Source organism: Apis laboriosa, unplaced genomic scaffold, assembly GCF_014066325.1.
Source record: "Apis laboriosa isolate Shangri-la unplaced genomic scaffold, ASM1406632v1 scaffold5_cov152, whole genome shotgun sequence".
In the NCBI taxonomy this organism is placed as follows: Eukaryota; Metazoa; Arthropoda; class Insecta; order Hymenoptera; family Apidae; genus Apis; species Apis laboriosa.
The window spans coordinates 3,963,969-3,983,554 of NW_025223857.1; the positions used below are offsets into that span (position 1 = coordinate 3,963,969).

General features: G+C 27.5%; 4 protein-coding genes across 9 annotated transcripts; 1 reads left to right on the forward strand and 3 right to left on the reverse strand.

Moving 5' to 3' along the window:
• Positions 1-1,166: 1,166 nt before the first annotated feature.
• LOC122718316 (transcription elongation factor SPT6-like) lies at positions 1,167-8,067 on the reverse strand. Of its 2 annotated transcripts, XM_043943239.1 has the most exons (11): positions 7,906-8,067; positions 7,754-7,841; positions 7,156-7,346; positions 6,962-7,081; positions 6,696-6,847; positions 6,355-6,601; positions 3,245-6,279; positions 2,636-3,152; positions 2,318-2,558; positions 1,832-2,234; positions 1,167-1,734 (listed from the first exon to the last, which is right to left on the reverse strand). In XM_043943239.1, the coding sequence occupies exons 1-11, from the start codon at positions 7,942-7,944 to the stop codon at positions 1,536-1,538; spliced, it is 5,232 nt and encodes a 1,743-aa protein (XP_043799174.1). In that variant the 5' UTR covers positions 7,945-8,067; the 3' UTR covers positions 1,167-1,535. The 2 variants fall into 2 exon arrangements, with proteins under 2 accessions (XP_043799174.1, XP_043799175.1); XM_043943240.1 differs by lacking the exons at positions 6,696-6,847; positions 6,962-7,081; positions 7,156-7,346; positions 7,754-7,841; positions 7,906-8,067 and having other exon boundaries at positions 3,245-6,266; positions 6,355-6,439.
• A 417-nt stretch (positions 8,068-8,484) lies between these two features.
• LOC122718132 (phosphatidylserine synthase) lies at positions 8,485-11,069 on the forward strand. Of its 5 annotated transcripts, none has more exons than XM_043942861.1 (5): positions 8,485-9,004; positions 9,083-9,907; positions 10,013-10,235; positions 10,366-10,441; positions 10,741-11,069. In XM_043942861.1, exons 1-5 carry the CDS (start codon positions 8,751-8,753, stop codon positions 10,842-10,844), a joined length of 1,482 nt encoding a protein of 493 aa, XP_043798796.1. In that variant the 5' UTR covers positions 8,485-8,750; the 3' UTR covers positions 10,845-11,069. The 5 variants fall into 5 exon arrangements, with proteins under 5 accessions (XP_043798796.1, XP_043798800.1, XP_043798798.1 ...); XM_043942865.1 differs by having other exon boundaries at positions 10,370-10,441; XM_043942864.1 differs by having other exon boundaries at positions 8,486-9,004; positions 10,370-10,441; positions 10,760-11,068.
• A 17-nt stretch (positions 11,070-11,086) lies between these two features.
• Positions 11,087-16,252, reverse strand: LOC122718129 (neprilysin-3-like). Its single transcript, XM_043942853.1, has 15 exons — positions 15,895-16,252; positions 14,837-15,827; positions 14,504-14,608; positions 14,314-14,419; positions 14,016-14,211; positions 13,778-13,930; positions 13,616-13,708; positions 13,336-13,521; positions 12,709-12,849; positions 12,450-12,632; positions 12,229-12,335; positions 11,971-12,158; positions 11,685-11,842; positions 11,407-11,556; positions 11,087-11,303 (listed from the first exon to the last, which is right to left on the reverse strand). The coding sequence occupies exons 1-15, from the start codon at positions 16,093-16,095 to the stop codon at positions 11,094-11,096; spliced, it is 3,168 nt and encodes a 1,055-aa protein (XP_043798788.1). The 5' UTR covers positions 16,096-16,252; the 3' UTR covers positions 11,087-11,093.
• A 184-nt stretch (positions 16,253-16,436) lies between these two features.
• On the reverse strand, positions 16,437-19,575 carry LOC122718131 (zinc finger protein 341-like). The gene is made up of 9 exons (XM_043942860.1): positions 19,412-19,575; positions 19,227-19,286; positions 18,845-19,118; positions 18,479-18,752; positions 18,203-18,397; positions 17,548-18,111; positions 17,207-17,476; positions 16,930-17,142; positions 16,437-16,850 (listed from the first exon to the last, which is right to left on the reverse strand). Exons 1-9 carry the CDS (start codon positions 19,440-19,442, stop codon positions 16,668-16,670), a joined length of 2,064 nt encoding a protein of 687 aa, XP_043798795.1. The 5' UTR covers positions 19,443-19,575; the 3' UTR covers positions 16,437-16,667.
• Positions 19,576-19,586: the final 11 nt, after the last annotated feature.

Here is a 19,586-nt window from a genome sequence, read left to right on the forward strand (position 1 = left end):
TTTTATTAAAATATTTATTTTTGTCAACAAGAAATTATCACTAATTATATATTTATAATAATTCAATAATGTTCAATAATAATGAACATTTACGAATTTAAAATATGAAATGAATTTTTACATGTATTTTATATTAAATTAATTAAAAATATTGCAAAAATTAATTTATTAATTTTTATAAATATAATTCATATTAAATGCATATTAAATATAATATTAGAAAAATATAAATCTACAAAATACATGTCCATATTTTCGACTGAGACGATCACACAGTTTAAAAAAAAATCATTCTGGATGAATCATATGTCTACATCTCCAGCAATGTGCGTATTAATGTGTAGGATGTTGTGACCGTTGTGCGACCATAAGAACGTAAAAATTCGTTCCAAATATGGTGGAGTTGTTATAACTGGTTTCGATAATTTTACAAGAAAACGTGATATATTCATTAAGATTTTAACTAAACAATATTTTTTTATTTTTACTTATTATTTAAAAATATAAAAATTTATTAATTTAATAAAGATCTAAGATCAATAATCAATTTAAATTATTAAAATTATTTAATAAATTATTAAAAAATCATTGTACAAAATATTTAGCAAAATATTCAATCATATAATTTCTAGATATATAATATTTTGTGTTATTATATTTTTTTGAATATATTACACATTGCATTTTTTTCATTTGGTCAAATCAAATATATATTATATTAGTAAAACAATAAAAATAAAAAAATATTAAAATTGAATGATATAATATCTATAAGTAAGATTGTAATTCATAAATGATTAAAAAAAAGACATTTTATTTAGTACATCTTTAATGTTACTAATGTTCATAATAAAATATATGTCAAAATTGAATATACTTAAGCTAATACATTAATATCAAATCGATTTTATTATACAAATAAAATTTATGTATATTATGTATATTTCTTGATTAGGGCAGTATCTGAATGTTATAATTTATAGAATTAAATGATATATTGAGCAAATATATACTATTTAGAATTGATTATTTGAAAATTTCATTGAGGTAGAATATTTTAAACTTTATATATACGTAAAAAAAAAAAAAAAAAAAAAAAAAAAAAAAAAAAAAAAAAAAAAAAAAAAAAAACTGAATATTTCTGCAATATAATGTTTACTAAACGGAAGTATAAAATTGACATTAAATCGATTCCATTCAATTTCAATTATAACAAAAATTGGTGCAAGATATCTCATTCATAATATCATCTAAATGACATTATGGTAAGGAAATATCTCATTTATAGTCGCAAAAAGATTAAATATCTTTTGATCACGATTGTAAAATTCGTAACAAATCTAGAAAAAAATTCTAGAAAAGATAATTTATACATATAATAAATACGTATTTAATATTATAGAAAATGTTTTAGATTAATTGGAATATACGAATATACACGTTTGTTTTAACTTACTCTTGTTTTTTTGTTAATAAAATAGAGTATAATTTCAGGTAACCAATTGTCCTAGCTACATATAAAATATATTATTGCCTCAACTTTCATCATATAAAGGAGTACCATCTCCACTTAGAGACATACTCCGAGGACTAGAATTTGTAAATGGAGTTCCTCTAGGAGATTTGTAAGATGGAGTACGAACAGATGGTGTTCTATGGCGTGGAGTTGCCCTCTCATTTTGAATTTCTTGATTTCGTGACGTTTTCCTAGATTCGTCATATTTTGGAGTATTACTATTAAAATTAGAAAAATAATATTTGATTAATATTTAAATATCTAAATATTTATCTTAAATATTTAATTTGAATAACTAAAAATAATTGTACTTACAATTCTTTGGAAGTAGATTGCTTTGATCGAGCCCATGCTTCCGCGGCTTTTGACCAATTCGTTGCATTAGAAGAATTAGAAACAGACCTGTGTGATCTTGCAGTTCTATGTGAATTTGAGTTCATTGCAGAAGGAATTGGTTGTAAGAATGGTCCTTGAGCATGGCTAGGTGTTTGTGGATGATGAGGTGTATGATGTGGTGTATGATATGGAGTCATAAACGGAGTTTGGCCGGAAGGTGTATATGGTGTACTTCCATAAACGCCATAATTACTGACACTAGCAGCACCTGGAGTATATGGTGGATAATGATGTGGAGTATGATTTGCTACTTTTGAGAGAGAATGTAGCATATGATGTGGCATATTTTGTGCTACTCTCTGTATTGCATCTGGATTCACTCCTGAAAAAAATATAAAAATGAATAAATTTCAATATAACAAAAATTATAATGATTTAATATTTTGATAATATTGTGAAATTTACCATTTACTCCAGGAGTAGTACCATTATATGGTGTTCTGGAAGTCATAGCTCCATGTGGAGTACCAGGTGTACTTTGACCTGGTATAGGATCTCTAAAATGTTCCTTAAACCAACGGAATAAATCGCTTAATCTACTGAACATTTGACCTCTAAATCGAAATCCATCAGGTGACACGGTGATATATTCATGACGACAACGAGTTCGTGGTAAATATGAAAGTAAAAATTTTCCAGGATAATTCTAAAATACAAAACAAAAAATTTGAAAAATGAATTTAATTGAAAATTTTAATAAATATTAAATATTTTCAAACATACTTTAGCGGCAGATACAATATATGGTATTCCACCAGGATTTTGCTTTTTCTGTTCCTTTAAAATTTCTTCTGCTTTATCTTTAATACCCTCTATATTTGATTTATAATATTTAAAATCTATTAGTTCCGAAACATAAGCAGACATTGGATTAATATGTCTTGCAATAATTTCATCTAAATCTTCAAATTCTTCATTGCCAATCCACAAACTGCGACCCAAAGAGAATGTATTTTCTTTTCCTTCTTCTCTTATATCGATATGTTGATAAATATTGTCTGTAACTTTCCATGTTACAGTCAAATGATCAGCTCCTTTACTACTAGGTCGTATTATTGCTTCTCCTTGTTTCATAGTTTGCATTAATTTTTCAACTTCTGCAAAACCAATATTATAAAAATTGGGATGAATTATAACTCTTTTTACATAAGTTTGTCTTTGTTGCACTTTCTTAATATCCTCTTCAGTTTTTATATCTTTGTCTTCTGCTTCTGTGTCATAATAAACGTCTCGCTGTGGTCTAAAAATAACAATATAAATAAAATATTACTTATAGAAATTATGAAAATTTATAAATAAAATATAATTATTTATTAAAATATTCATAATTACCTCCATTCATGATTTTTATCAACAAGATCGCTGGTTTTACTAGTACATTCAACGCTAAATCGTTCTACTTCGATCTTTATTATACGACAATGAATTACTTGTCCAACACGTACTCTTTCTTCTGGATTAGCGACATGTTTGTCAGATAAATTTTTTACATGAATATAACCAGATATTCCATTATCTAATCTTAAACGAATTCCAGTTGCTTTCCCTGGACATGCACCGGCATCAAAATGATTCCATACTTCAGACAATTCTGGAAAATCATTTTTTAAACAAAATGGACATTGCCACAATCCGGTTTCGTCATTTCGAACAGGATTTGCTTGATCTAATTGTTCTCCTTGTGGTTTTCTATGACTTATACCAACAACTGTAGCCAAAACTAATTTACCAACATAAAAAGTTTCTGGAGTTTCTTTAGTCAAAATATCGAATAATTTTTCAGTATTTGGAGATTGATATGATATACGAAGATCTTTGTATCTACAATTAAGTTCAGCTCTTATATCATAAAGAGTAATGCACTTATTTCCAAAACCTTGTCTTTCAAGTTCTTCTGCAAATGCATCTAAATCTAAATCTTTTAATCTTTCTGGTGATTCAAGAATTTCTTCTAAAGCTCCTGCAGGATTTGCATCTTCATCATCATATTCTAAAGCATCTACTGCCATTTTTCTAGCCCATTCATATGTCTCTGGATGTACACGCGAACCATCTAAAACTTCTACATATGCCTCTGTACTGTCTCCTAAACTATTTGTATCAATTTTAATAAAACCAGCACAGTTGACAAATACTTTAGGTCCCATATGACATGCTGTTATAAGTTGTGTTCTATTTTCTAATCTTTGATTAGTTTGCTTTAAAATCTTAATCAGAGCTTGTCCTTTTCTGGGTCCTAAACCACATACAAATTGTACTAAATTTGCTGTATAAGGCTGTTGAACTGCTCTATTTAAATCTACTCCTACTTCATTTATACGATTTATAAATTCTAAATATAAATTTTCTATAAGATCCTCTTTAGAAAGTTGATCTTGCAAAGAATGATATTTAAGGCACAGAATTTCTTCATCAATTGTACATAATTGAGAGAACTCTAACAAAGGATCTTGTATTCTTCTTGCTAAAGATATAGCTTGTCTTAATAGTTCTGGATAATCTCTAAATTCAGATATACTTCTATTACTATTTGCATAAACTTTAGCAAGTTCATTATCACATATTTCCACTTGAATTGAAGGATATTGTTCTTCCTCTATGAGATTAGATATACATTCTTTTATATCAGCTACTATCATTAATGCTTCTCTAGTTTCACCACTTATTACTACAACATGTGGTTTTTTTGTGGCAATAAAATTTTTAATTGCTAATAAATCAGCTTCTTTCAACACTTTTTCGTTATCCCTAAAACTATTTTTACGTTTTAATATATGTGGTAATCTTAAATAATCAGTGCATTCTCCATCTGGAGAAATTATGCAAGTAAAAGCAGCTTGAGATGGATCAGGCACATAAGCTACACCCATCACACGAATTCCTTTACTAGTATTCCATTCTTCATCATCTTCCTCAGGAAATTCACAAGTATATGGAGCAATTTTTATCCAATTGTACATTTTACGGCAACAAGCTTTCATAACGCATTCTTTTGCCTCTATTAAAAGATTAGATCGTAATTCTTTTTTCAATTGCGGTATTATAATACGATTTAAAGCTATTTCAACACTACCAGTTCTTAATGTATTCCAATCCTGTACACTTTTACTAAATTCATCTCTATAATATAGTTGCTTTATTTCATCAATATAATTATTGCTAGTATTTCCTTCAATTATATCACTAAAGGAAAATGTAACTAATTTATCTTCTTCTGCTATAATTAGTTTTAAAAATTGATCACCAACAAGATCTCGTACAGGCTTATTTTTAAGATATTTTAATCCATAAATGGCATGAGCCTCATCTATCTCTTTTATTCCTTTTTTAGTTGGTTTTATAGATAATTTTGCTCTCTCCATATACATTTCTCTAACACATTTGCGTACTAATGGTTCATGCGCTAATTGAATTGCAACCATTAATTGTGCAGCTTTAAGTACTTCTTCATTTGTATTAAAAATTGCTGAACAAAAATCATTTGCTACTATTGCAGGTTCTGTTGGATCTTGATCTACTTCATGGCGTTGATAATTATCTCGAAGATTTTCAGCAAAATGTTCTGGAGAGAGACCAAATCTTTTAGCAAGTCCATCTAAACCAGCCTTTTTACAAATATAATAAGGACCTTTCCTAATTGGCTTTTTTAATGATTCGTCTATTTCTTCTTCTTCATCATCTATATCTGCAATTTCTTCAGGAAGATCTTCTCCATTTTCCTCAGCTTCCTCGATTTGTTGTTTTCTTTTCTCCAATTTAGCTTTTTTTTGTGCTTCTTTCTCTTTTTTGCGTACATCTTCTTGCATAACTGATACATCCTCATTATAATATAACATAAAATGTCGATAAATATCATTCAGTTCTTCAAAAGTCTGAACATTTTTAAGTCGTTCAATATCATCATCTTTAATAATTCGTATGTTATCAGATAACGGAGCATCTGGATTTTTCATAATCTCATCTAATTGAAAATTTCTCATTTTTTCAAACAATTTCAATAAATTTTCCTTCCTTTGTTTAAGTTGACACCATTTCATATCAAACTTATAAATTTTCCACAAATCATTAATATTTAACTCTGGTAAAACATATTCTTTTCTATAAAATGATATAAATGGAACTTCAAAGTTTTGATTACGCATGAAATCTAAAGCTTTTTTAATTTTGTTAACTGTTTGAGGACCTTTTCTAGCTCTTTCTTTGGCTTCTTCATTAAGATGAGCATCTTGTATTGAAATCGTCGGTTGACAGAATGCCTGTTTGTATATCCATTCTGCTTCAAGATCTAATTCATCTGAACCTTCTACAGTTGATGTAATAGGAACAGCGCGAAGTTGCATACGTTCAGGAATGTCTGTTGTACGAATCTAAAGTACATATATTAAGATAGCTCAAATATTATTTATAAATATTGATGATAAATTAGTGTTATTTTTAATTACCTCATTGTCTATATCAGTAAAATGACCACGTATAAGTTCGCTAGGTTCATATACCTCAAAGATACTTTTTTTTGTGCTCTTTTTTTTAAGATGTTGTTTTGACCGTCTTGGTCGATCTTCTATCTCGTCATGAATATAATCATCTTCTTCTTCATCTTCATCATCTTCAAATTCATCTTCTCCATATTTTCCAAATTCATCATAATCAAAATCTATACCAAAAATATCTTGAGCTTCTTGTAAAGCACTGTAATAAGTATATAAATAATTAACATATGTTATCATAACATATCATAACATATTATGTTCTATATTATATTTATAAAGCAAAAAATTCTTACGCATCAGAAAAAATAGGTTTTTTCTTCTTTCTTTTCTCAGCTATAGGTACTCCATCACCATCCACAATGAAATCATCCTCATCTTCACTTTCTTCCTCATCAAATCCTTCCACTTCACCTCTGTGACTAACTTCACTTCTTTCTTCATCTTCCTATAAGAATAATAAATGATTATTTAATTTCTTTTACAATATATAACAATATATATATTCTTTTACAATATAATTATTAAACCAATCACACATAAATCTTATTTTAAAAGTTACCTCTCCAGAGCCTTGAAATAATTCATTTGCAATGGCATCTCTTTCATCATCTACTTCTCTTTCTTCTTCTCCCTCTGATTCTTCATCTTGTATTCTTCGCAAACGTTTAAAACGACGTTTCTAAAAAATAAAATCATAATAAAAAATTGTGAAATTATATAAAATATTTTATATTTTTTTGCAATTGTATATACCCTTTCAACTTTAACTCCTAAATTTTCCTCAAGTAGATCATAATCTTCATCTTCTAAACGATCATCAAAATCTTCATCATCACTTTTTTTACGTTTTCTAGAATAATCAGATCCATCACTATCTTCACCATCATTATCATCATCTTCAATTGGATTATCATCAATAAGTCCTGGAACTTCTCCTTCATCTTCTATTCATATTAAAGATAAATAAAATTTAAACAAAAATGATTTTAAATGATAATAATTATTTAATATATTAATAATATTATGAGTATCCGATCTTCAGGTCAAGTTAGGCAGAAAGTTTTACATAGTCTCGAATTGTATTTCAAATTTTGAAATTACGGATACTTATATGCCAGAAAACTTTTGGAATTCCGCCCAAAGTAAAAAAAAAAATTCTCCGAACAACAATCCGAATCCGAACTACAATTTCGAGCATCCGTACATCCCTAGTTTAAATATTAATATTGTATAAATTGCTATAGTTTTTTAAATATCATTTTTTCTAGAACTTTCAAACAGATATTTTAGCAAATATATTTAAATATATTTAATTAGAGGTAGTATATAAATGCATTTTTGTACGAATTACCTTCATCGTCATCTTCATCATCACTATCTTGCATAGCTTTTAATTTTTTAAGTTTTTTTCTTTCATTAACATCGAGTTCCTCCTCCTCCTACAATATCACGTTATTAGGTTATGTAAAATTAAATGTCGTTATTTTATATTTTATTACCCACCTCACTTTCTTCTGCTTCAGCATCTAAATAATCTGCCATTTTTTAATAAAAATATGAAACTTTTTAAAAGTAATATATAAAAAAATTATTAATAAAACAAAATAACAAACGGAACAACTCTACTTGCAACAAGAAATAATCGCAATTTAAGGTTGCCGAAGAATTTTCTATACTAATTTATACGTGACGTCACTGAAGTAAGACAAAGTACTACTTATTGCCGAACAATATTGCTACGTTAACATCAGTGAAGTATGGAATAGAAAGGGAACTATTAAAATTGGTGGGAGAATGCGTTGCTTGGCAACAAGACGCTATCTGATCTGATGATGCGACGCCATCTACTTGATGATACAATATACTATGTAGTAGTACGAAATATGGGAAGATAGTGTCGCATCATCGCGTTTTGTTGCTAAGCAACGCATCTTCTTACCAATCCTCCCAACTAGTCTTTTTCATATATATTGCTCCATATCTCGATGACATCACATGTAGATAGAGAGTTCTAAGCGGCAAGCTTAGTCGTGACATCTATAATTATACAACTGTTTAATATCTATATAAAGGTTCGTTTTCAAAGGAATACTTTCGTGTCCAATCAGCTGATATATAAACAAAATTGGTTAAATTTGTTTTTTTTTTATTTAATTCTAATCATATAACAGGAAGTAAATTGATTTCCGTAGTATTTTTCTATCTGATTCATTATTTGTATGTGCTTAAGTGGTTCAAAGTTCTTCAATAGCGTGATGATGCACATAGAAATGAAAAAGGAAAACATGGCGAAACAACGTGTGAAATGATTAAAATATAAATTTAAAACGAATAATTATTTGATCGGAATGACAACTAACGAAGAATCTGTAGATGACAGTCTCTTAGAGAGATTCATCAAAAGTGACGAAAATAAGGTTGTGAATTGTCGAAGTAGTATAGACAATATTGAAGGGCACAAATTACGACATGGAACGGACAGTTTTCCAAATATTAATGAAAGACCGGTTGATGATATTTCCATCGAATTTTTTTATAAACCACATAGCATTACACTTCTTCTCATTTCAATCGGTGCTGTAATATATTCCGCATTCACTAGGTAATTAAATTTTATTTAAATTTTTTTATTATATAATTTTATACTTTTTCTGTAAATATCGATATTGATTCAATACAGGAATACTACTAATGTTGAGGACAATATTTGGGCTGGAATATTATGTATCATATTTTTCTTTCTGATTATATCTATACTTACATTTCCAAATGGACCATTTACGAGACCTCATCCTGTTGTATGGAAACTTGTATTTGGTTGTAGTGTATTATATCTAATGGGTCTATTATTTATGCTATTTCAAGATTATGAAACAGTTAGAAAAATCTTTGTTTGGATAGATCCTAGTTTGGCATCGTTTCATATTGATATGGATAAAGAATATGGTGTTAATTGTTCAGAAATTACAATTGAGAAAATATGGAATCATTTAGATGTTTTTGCATTAGCTCATTTCTTAGGATGGACTTTTAAAGCAATTCTTATTCGTCATCTTGGTATTCTTTGGGCTATTAGTATTATGTGGGAAGTAACAGAAATAGCATTTGCTCATTTATTACCAAATTTTGTGGAATGTTGGTGGGATGCTTTTATACTTGATGTTGTTGTCTGTAATGGTTTGGGTATTTGGGTTGGATTAAAAATTTGCTCTCTCTTAGAAATGAGAGAATATAAATGGGTAAGCATTCTTGACATTGAGAGCACTACTGGAAAATTAAAGAGAGCAATGCTACAATTTACTCCTGGTAGTTGGACTGCTGTTAGATGGTTGGATCCAACATGTACATATATGAGATTCGTTGCTCTGTGTCAGTTGGTTATATTCTGGCAAGTTTCAGAGCTCAATACATTTTTTTTGAAACATGTGTATGAATTTCCACCCTCTCATCCATTTGTTGTGGCAAGATTGGTATTAATTGGAGTAATAGTTGCACCTTCTGTTAGGTATGCAAAATAAGATAAATTTATATTAAATATGTATTGCAAATGTATTATAGCAATTATAATAATTTGTTACACAAGTAGTATAATATTTTAACATAATTATAGGCAATACTACATGTATGTAACAGATCCAACATGTAGTAGAGTAGGGACTCAATGTTGGGTTTATGGTGCAATTATGGTTACAGAAGCATTACTATGTATAAGGCATGGTGCTGCATTATTTGAACGTACTCAAGCATTAAATATTCTTCTATGGCTACTTTGCCAATCTCTAGTCTCAGTTCTTTGTGTTTATGGCTGTGTTTTATGGCATCGGTACTTTGAGGTATGTGTTTATTTCTTTAAAATGAAACTGAAAATTATTCATTTTGTAACTAACTGTATGGTTATGTTTTTTTTTTATTATTTTTATATGTCTTTTTCTAATGTCTTTTGCATGGCTCTCATCTTTTCAGACAGAAAAGAAAGCTACTTCAAAACAATGTATTACTCAACTAGACAACAGTCATCTGGATGTAACCCTTAGCAGTGGTATGTTATGGTTAATGTTTATTATATTTTTTTGAGGTGTAAATAATGATTAAGCCAATAGTGCACTGGGCTATTGATTTATAATTAACTAAATACTAAATATAAAACAAGAGTGCTACATTTGCAATCTGTTACATAACTGACATGAATAATATAAAACTAAATAAATTGTGTTATGAATGCTTTCCTACTACTATTGAAAAATATGAATTATATGTATTTATTATAAAAATATATAAATATTTTATCATAGAGCTCAGTTCATCATTGGTAAATTGAATACTAATAAATATTTTTAGGAATTGATCTGTATTCTAGGAGACATGATTCATTCTACAAAATCTATGGATTTATTGGAAAAAAAACAATTATAAACAATTATGAGCAAGGAATATTTAACTAAAGGGTGAATTATTTATATTATTAAATTTTCTAGTCACATTATATCATCGTACAATAGAAGTTTTGGATGTAATGGATTTAATGAATACATGAGTTTGTCTGGTTTTTGAATACTGCGCTCGTTTGCGCGTGAATGTTATGAAAAAAATGTTCCTGAGAATAAATGAAAAGCGTTGTTACCACTTAACTCACGTTTTTTTATAAAAAAATATTTGTTATATTATTTACGCATTTTAATTGCGTAGTTACATTATTCTGCTGTATCGCATAAATATGGAAATACTTTGCATTCAATATATGGAATATTTGGCATTATTCGTGAACCTTGCGGACAATTCCAAGCTTTGCCGAGAAGCATATTATTTGATGCGGAGACAAAAATACGAATCCGATTTGGTAACTGTTCATTCTCATACAATGATATATACGATGACGTAAGTGGTGACTTCGTACAGTACATCTATAAAAATCATCTATGAAAGTTCTTACTTACGATAATTGTCATAATGTTTGTAATTTTATTTAAAATATCAATGCCATAAATTTTACTGTAACGAAAGTACCTGAGCATAGGTGAGATAGAATAACTGATTGAAATCAAGTTCTAACCATGGAAGATAATCTTTTTTAGATCTCAATCGAGCCAAAGTATCGTAGGCTAATCTTAGTCCCGTTATCTCGGACAGACGTTCATTTAGAGTCAATTGCGAAATCTAAAACATTTTTGAATAAAAAAAATTTATTAAGTTTGTAAAAACGTATTTGATTAAATATTTTATTTTAAAATAATATTTTTACATCGCAACGATTTTATAAAAAAAAAAAAAATGTATCAATTTACCTCATAATTCACGTTTTGTCCAGTAAATGATAATGTCATACTCATATAATTTTGATCATTTCGGTGATAGTTAATATATTCATTAAAATTATATTTAGATTTATCATCGTTTAACAAACTGTTCTTGGCATTGCGAGTTCCATTCCAATAATAAATACCTAATGATATATAAATATCATTGAACATTTGGACGATAAGATGGTTTTGAATTTTTTTATAAATCTATTATTATAATTCTAGAACGTTAAACATTATAATAATATAAAATTACATATTATTAATATACCATTTGCATCAAAGTGATGAGCAATTTGGTGTGCAATTATGTTACCAATTGTCGCCATTTTTATGTAATCAAATGAAAATTCATTATAATTCATGGACCAATCGATTATACCAAATGGTATCACAATGAGATTTAATCCATAAATCGCGATTCCTTTAGATTGGTATGGTTTTGCATAATGTGTCCATCTACATTAATTCATATAGTTTAACAATGTAAAGATATTTTCTATATCTCTTTTTAATTATAAAAACTTACATTTGTTCAAGATCTCCTGGATTTGTAGAAACTTGTGCATAGATTAATTTTCGATATCTTTGCATTAAAATTATTGAATTTTCTAAGTAATTATTCGATAAATTTACCTAGAATTGGACCTATCATTAAATATCATTCAATAAAAATAATTTAGTTAACAATATTTAAATTTTTTTTATTATTAATATCATATTTTTAAAAACGAAATTGATTTTTTATACCTTGTTTGCTTGATATCTTACATAAATTGATTTATTATTATTAAAATAAGAAATATCGGGTAGGACAATTTTAAGATTATTTATTTTTGTTATTAATGCGACACGATCTTTTTGTGTAACCCATTTTTTGTTTTTAATGTTTAATTTTAGAGTCTCCTTAAGTTTCTCAAATATACTATGTATCTATTAAATTTTATATAAGGATTAGTCATCTTATGATTATCTTCATTATTAATCATTATATGAAATGAATGCTTACAGTTTCATTTATGTAAATAAGTTCATCTTTCGAAAACGAAGAAATATATAAGTTCGAAGCTTCCGGGATTAAAATATTAGTAGCTACGCGTAGGCAGTATTTTTTAATATCTACATTTTTAACATGTTTTGATAAAACTAACTAAAAGAAAAAAATAAATGTTAAAAGTTATTAAAAACTTTAATTGAAGAAAGAAAATTGAAACATTAATCAGAAAAAATAAATAAAAGTTTTCATAGTCTGATGCGAAATATTCCTTCTAATAGCAAAAAAATTTGCACTTCGGTCAAAATATTATTAAATTATTAAAATAGTTATTGCTACGATGGGATATAATATCTAGTAATAATAATAATATAATATAAAATAATAATATTAATCATGAGATGTTTTAAGATCATTAAAAAATATGATCCATTATAATATTTTTAATTTTTTTCTTTATTAATCTCTACTTTATTATATTATTCTATTAAACAACAAATTTAAAAATAACAATGTCCAATCCGATAAAGCATTCAGAAATATAAAAAGAAATTATACTAGTTTTAATATTTAATAATTTTGATATATAATCCAAATCGATTGAACAAATATTTCGCATTGATCTATGAAAAACTTATGTACCTCGTGATAAAGATTGCGTGCATACAATGCTAACAATGCATTGTATAATGTCATCGGATCTGTTTTTTCAAATTCTTCCAAAATTTTCAATCCCTTAGCTAGTTCATTGTAAAAGTAAACCTGTACTTTTACTTTTTCTTGAACACGTTGCTTCGTTAAAAAATAAATAAGCTGCGTCCAATTTATCTGTAAAAAATATATATATTATAGAGAATATCGATTTAAAAATGGATTAGCTTAAGCTTAAATATCTAATAAATTCAAATTCTTTCTTCCTTACTACTTTAAAATTGTTCTGCAATTCCTCGATAGTGATACGGGTATAATTTTTCATAAGATATGCCTCGCGAATCTTATCTTGGGAAGGAAAATTCTGAAAAGGAAACCGTATCGAACAAAGTTCATTTACATTCAGTGAAAAAAACTTTTAACTTGACCTCACCGCGAAAAATCCTTTTACTATATTAAAATCGATATTGATGTATGTACTACTTATTAATTGAGAGATATCGTACGAATTGTTCAATTCATTAAATATTTCAAATGCTATAAGAGCTTCCGATATGGAGTTAATAAATTTTATCGTATCATTTTTCTAAAACAAATAAATGAGAAGAACATTTGTTATAGGTTTCTATCGATAGAACATATTTTTTTTATACATGTACATGTTTGTATACTTTGCATGTTTTGTATTCCTTATACAATTTTCCTAAATCCACCGTTTCTTTTTCTCTTTCCAATTGATCTGTATAACAAGGATCATTAGTTTCCTCTATTTCGAAAGGATTGCTATATGTCGTTGGACCTATTTTAAGAGTGAATTGTTTCGGTGAATATTCGTCGAGATCTGGGGCGATATCGAACAATAAAACGCTATAGAAATAAAAATACGTACAAAATATATATATTATATGTATATATTATATGAATGCGACGTGCGATATTTTTGTACGGTCGTTTTCATTTCTTATTTACCTGTTGTGTAATAATAATGTAGCGAGTAGAAAAGTAAAGTTTGTATGCTTTTTAGCCAAATCTTTTGTAGTATAAAATTTTCCTACCTTATCTAATAGTTTTCTTGCTGTAAAAAAAAAAAATTATATTTATTATACATTAAACTTGTATTCGAAATTAGAAATTAATTAAACTTATAATTTTCATTTACCTAGTTTTATTCTTTCTTTTTGATTAATTTTTTCGTATTGCATGCAACTGTCGTAATATTTGGTAAAGAGAGATGCATTTTCCACATTTTCCTTCTTCATTTGTCCTGATTAAAATATTGAAAAATATATTTATAAAAAAAATTATTTCTTTCTATCGTTTATTCATTTGATATGATTTTTTAAATAAAATATTGCATTTTTTGTAATGTTATTATAAATAAAAGAAATGAAAAAAATAGAAAAAAGCCAGTTTTATAATATTTATGGTAAAAAATTAACTTTTTAATATTGCTTAATAATAAAAAAATGTTTTTTTATAATAAAATACGCACTTAAGATGCGTTGATAAGATATATCTTCTAAATTGAATTCTACAGTTTGAGGATTGATCTCGAAACCACCGCAAGCATATTCATAAAAATCTTCGCATGGATCAATTGTGTGATTCATATAAAATAATATCTTGCTGGCCAAATTTTTGCATTCACCCGAAATACATGTTTGATTATTAAACGATGAATCACTTGTAGAATCAATTGTATCTGTAATAGTTGTATAATCATCAATAATGTTATTTTTTACTGTAGTTGATATTGTAGAAACTATATATTCAGAAATATTTGTTATATTTCTTTCATCCTCATTAGAAGAAACTTCTTCCATTCCAGAAGCATTCGTATCTGTAGAAGTTGTTTCTATCATATCTGTCGTTTTTTGATATTTTTCTGTAATCGGAATTGGTGTACTATTTTCCGTAAAATTAAAAATAAATGTCGAAGAGTTATATAATGATGTGTCCATTGTAATTATTGATAGATCTATATTTTTTTCATTCTCGCTAGAAGAAATCATAGGAACATTTGTATGTGTAGAAGTTGTTTCTATCATATCTGTTGTTTTTTGATATTTTTCTGTAATCGGAGTTGATGTACTATTTTCCGTAAAATTAAAAATAAATGTTGAAGAATTATATAATGATGTATCCATTGTAATTATTGATAGATCTATATTTTTTTCATTCTCGCTAGAAGAAATCTCTTTCATATTTGTATTTGAAGTTGTATTTGAAGAAGTTGTTTTTTGATTTTCTTCTGTAATCAGAGTTGTAATAATTGATAGATCTTTCGTACTAGTTTCAAGACTTAGAAGTTTATCATCAAATTTATCATCATCATTATTATTATTCTGATTTGTAACATTTTCTACATTAAATATTTCAATGTTCGTTTCTCTTTCTTTTGTAATCATTTCATCTATCATAGAAATTGTAACTGATTCTATCGAGCTGGTTGTTCTTTTAGTTTGATGTTCGTGATGATAATGCTGTATCGATATAATTATTATTATTTATTTATTAGGCTTTATTTATTTCTTTATATTAAAAACTTACCTGCATTGTTTCTGTATATTCATCTTCTTGTTCAAGATGATCGAAATGGTATGTTTTCCACGGAAAACTGACAAGTATTAGGATAATACAAAGAAATAAAAATATTAACAACGCTAAAACGCAACTTCTGTAAGATTGATCTTGTTGAGCTGCTTTGCCTTCCTCAGCGTTAGTAATTTGATAAGATGCTCGTTGAGCCATATTTTAACATATAATTTAATTTAACATGCACTAATATTTAGATGGAATATCACCTTTCACTAAGAGCATAAAAACACTGTTTTTTTTTCTATTAAATCAAACTCGAAATGTTAGTTTAGTAGAAGGAAGAAGGTGGTGATTATGAAACCACTTCCTTTTAATTACTATCTTGAAATATATTTTAACATCCGTAAGATATGGTATTTTTTTTACTAATTTGTTGGAAAGAAAATTAAATGCAATATTAAAGATATGATAAAAGGAAATTGAGCAGAATGAAATACACACATTGACATAAACATCTTTTTCTTTAATACATCCATAAATTCCAAACGGCCTAAGGAAGGCGACATTAAAAATATTTGAGATATAGATAGATATAAGTTATTTATATTAATATATTTTATAATACAATTATCACAGATATGTAAACTACAAAATATTATATATACTATTATAAAATGCAACTTTTGCAAGTTTGCCAATGATCCCATTGCACGTAGTATGACAACTTATCTACAGCCTAGGCTATATTATAATTTAAATACAATTAAAAAATATATTTAAAAACTCTATTCGCCTGTCTGCTGTACCGAATATGCATCAGTGTTGCGTTTGATTTCATTATCCACTGTGTCAGATTTGATGAGAGCTTCGATTGTTGAACCGACTTCTTTTAATACAGAAATGTTCTCTAATTTTATGGTACAAGTTTCTTCTCTGCAGTCATCAGATTTTAACATTTCAGAAGTGATCTAAAATGAATGAACATATAAATTATTATTTAATAAATGTTAATTTGTTAAACTTACGAAATTATTTTTAAGAAATTACTTTTCTCTGTATTTCATCAGCCTTAAATTTTTCTAATTTTTCTTTATCAGCAAGTCCAATTGCAGTCTTTGATGATGTTTGTCTCTTTGGAGTAGGTTTCCTTGGTTTAAATGATCCAGAAGCTTTCTTAGGTAACTGTGAACTCATATGCTTTTTAGTCTCATTCGACTGATCGCAATTATGAGTTAGCAATTGCTCTTTAGTTTTAAATGCCTGTAATATGAATTTCATAAAATAAATATTTATTTAAATTATATTCGATTAAATAAATACTTACGTGTGAGCAAATTTCGCATTTTAAATTATGTTTATTCATCTCATGATGCTTAAGAGCTTGTGCCCGATGGAAATTACGATTACAATGACTACAACTAAATCTTTTGATATTGCTGTGCGTCAATAAATGACGCTTTAACTTATCAGGTCGTGAAAATTCACTCATACAACCTAAATAAGTTCTGAAGGGACACTTCAATCTTTTTGTTAAATCATGAATCAACATATGACGACCTAAACGGTCTTTTCGCTTGAATCTAGCTGGACAATGCTGTAATAAATAAATTATATTATTAAAAAAAGTAAAATAATTTACGAACATTTTACTTTAATCATACTTACTGGACATAAAAATGGCGTTTCCTCGCTATGTATTAATTTATGATTGGCTAAATATTGCTCAGTTTTAAAGGCCTTTCCGCAATCCTCACAAGTAAATCGTGCGGATGAGGCGTGCGTTTTCAAATGACGCCGTAAAAATCGTTCGATCAAGAAACTTTTTCCACAATGTAGACAAGCATAATCATGCGTTGTAGTTTCTGTATGATGTTGTAAAGCCTCCAAATTAGAAAAAGAGGATTTACAAATGGAACAACAGTAATATTTTTCTGTTGTTTTTTGCTTTTGGACGGAATGGGCATATTGATGAAGTCCAAGATCAGACAAAGTATTAAATACTTCACCACATACATGACAACGATATTCTGATCTCTTATGACTGCGAGTATGCTCTAAAAAATCTTCAAGTTCAGCAAACATCATACTACAACTACTTTGCACACATTTGTACACTTTCAGTGCTAAGTGAGAGACTATAAGATGGCCCTTTAAAGCTTTGTATGAATCAAATATTTCTTTGCAAAACTGACAATGGTAGGTACGATCTATGCTTCCATCTGGTGGTACCTAATAATGATCATAAATAAAAATTAAAGAAAAAAAAAAAAGAGAAATTGTTTGAAATTATAAGTTTGTTTCGAAATGTTTAATAAAATACCTCTGGGGGTAAGGAGTGTATAGCGGTACCTGGCCATACTTTATGTGATGACATATGTTTTTTAACATTTGATTTTTGTGCGAATGCACGCCCGCACACAACACATTGATATGGTTTTTCCCCTGTATGAGAACGTTCATGTTGTTGCCAATAAAACTTTTTTGAAAATTGTTTGCTACAATAACCACATTTATACTGTAATGAAAAATTTATGTTAAAAAATACGCGAATTTAAATAAAAATATAAAAAAATTGTCATTTCACCAAAATATATACTTTTAAGTTTTGTGTTTGATTATTAGTAGTTTCAGATTCTGTTATTAGATTTTCAGTCATTGGTATATCAATTTTATCTGTATTTTTAATGTTTTGTTCTTGAGAAATATCACTTTGGAGAATTTGAGGTACTTCATTTGATTCATTTTTTAGAGGATCATTATCCCCTGGAATAGTAGAGTTTTCAAAAGTATCCAAACTTTCCGAACTTAATATAATTGGAACACTAAATGTGGAATCTGTTGTGAAATAATTAGCACCTTCTTGATCCATGCTATAAAAAATGAATGATATATTATTTAAAGAAATATTTTTTGATATATTATATATAATATATTATATAATATATAATATATATAAATTTACCTAAATAACATATCTGATTCTTCAAGTATAATTGGTTCATTAAGTTGATCATTTTGAACAAATGTTTCTTGAGGATTATATTGTGATACATCTTGATTATTGTTTTCCGTGTGAACAGCCTGAGTGTCATCATTTACCAAAAATTGACTCAAATCTACTGTTTGTTCTTGTGTTTTTTGATGCGTTCTTTTGTGCAACACAAACATGTGTAATGATGTAAATTGACTTTTGCATTTCCCGCATTGAAATATATCTTCCTCATCTTGATCAATTGCTAAATATAAAGTACAAAAAAATATCATTATAAATTTATTTTATAAAAATTTATACGAGAGAGAATTTTCAATTAATAGGTTATTGGCATTACTTCATCAAAACTTACCTGATTGTTCAACTTCAGTTATTAAAGTTGGAGAATCTAATAATGATTGCACTGATACACCTAATAAGAAAAAGAAAAAAATAAATATTTTAAATTCTCAAAATGTTATTTAAAGTTTTTTTTAAAAAAAAAGATAAAATACTTGTTGGTTAACCCCACCTATTCCTATGAGAGAAAAATTTTACCTGTTAAAGCGTCGAAAATAGATTGCGCCATGTTTTATAATGATATTAACGCTTCATTTTAAGCGAAATCAACAATTAAGCTTTCATAAATTGTTTAATATAAAGAAAATGAACAAATTCCAAGTTAAAAACATACCGAGAATTTCTACGCCCTGCCAGCGTTGTTGCTGACCAG

What these genes read in the sequence shown, in the direction of transcription:
- LOC122718132 (XM_043942861.1), top strand. Translation starts at nt 8,751, where the DNA reads ATGACAACTAACGAAGAATCTGTAGATGACAGTCTCTTAGAGAGATTC. An exon ending in TATGGCATCGGTACTTTGAG is followed by an intron (nt 10,236 to 10,365) that starts GTATGTGTTTAT and finishes TCATCTTTTCAG; the next exon opens with ACAGAAAAGAAAGCTACTTC. An exon ending in GGATGTAACCCTTAGCAGTG is followed by an intron (nt 10,442 to 10,740) that starts GTATGTTATGGT and finishes AAATATTTTTAG; the next exon opens with GAATTGATCTGTATTCTAGG.
- LOC122718316 (XM_043943239.1), bottom strand. Translation starts at nt 7,944, where the DNA reads ATGGCAGATTATTTAGATGCTGAAGCAGAAGAAAGTGAG. An exon ending in GATAAAAATCATGAATGGAG is followed by an intron (nt 3,153 to 3,244) that starts GTAATTATGAAT and finishes TGTTATTTTTAG; the next exon opens with ACCACAGCGAGACGTTTATT. An exon ending in CAATCTACTTCCAAAGAATT is followed by an intron (nt 1,735 to 1,831) that starts GTAAGTACAATT and finishes TAATTTTAATAG; the next exon opens with TAATACTCCAAAATATGACG.
- LOC122718131 (XM_043942860.1), bottom strand. Translation starts at nt 19,442, where the DNA reads ATGGCGCAATCTATTTTCGACGCTTTAACAG. An exon ending in TATTTTCGACGCTTTAACAG is followed by an intron (nt 19,287 to 19,411) that starts GTAAAATTTTTC and finishes TTTTCTTATTAG; the next exon opens with GTGTATCAGTGCAATCATTA. An exon ending in TACACTCCTTACCCCCAGAG is followed by an intron (nt 18,112 to 18,202) that starts GTATTTTATTAA and finishes GATCATTATTAG; the next exon opens with GTACCACCAGATGGAAGCAT.
- LOC122718129 (XM_043942853.1), bottom strand. Translation starts at nt 16,095, where the DNA reads ATGGCTCAACGAGCATCTTATCAAATTACTAACGCTGAGGAAGGCAAA. An exon ending in ATCTTATCAACGCATCTTAA is followed by an intron (nt 14,609 to 14,836) that starts GTGCGTATTTTA and finishes TATTTTAATCAG; the next exon opens with GACAAATGAAGAAGGAAAAT. An exon ending in TCATCACTTTGATGCAAATG is followed by an intron (nt 11,843 to 11,970) that starts GTATATTAATAA and finishes ATATATCATTAG; the next exon opens with GTATTTATTATTGGAATGGA.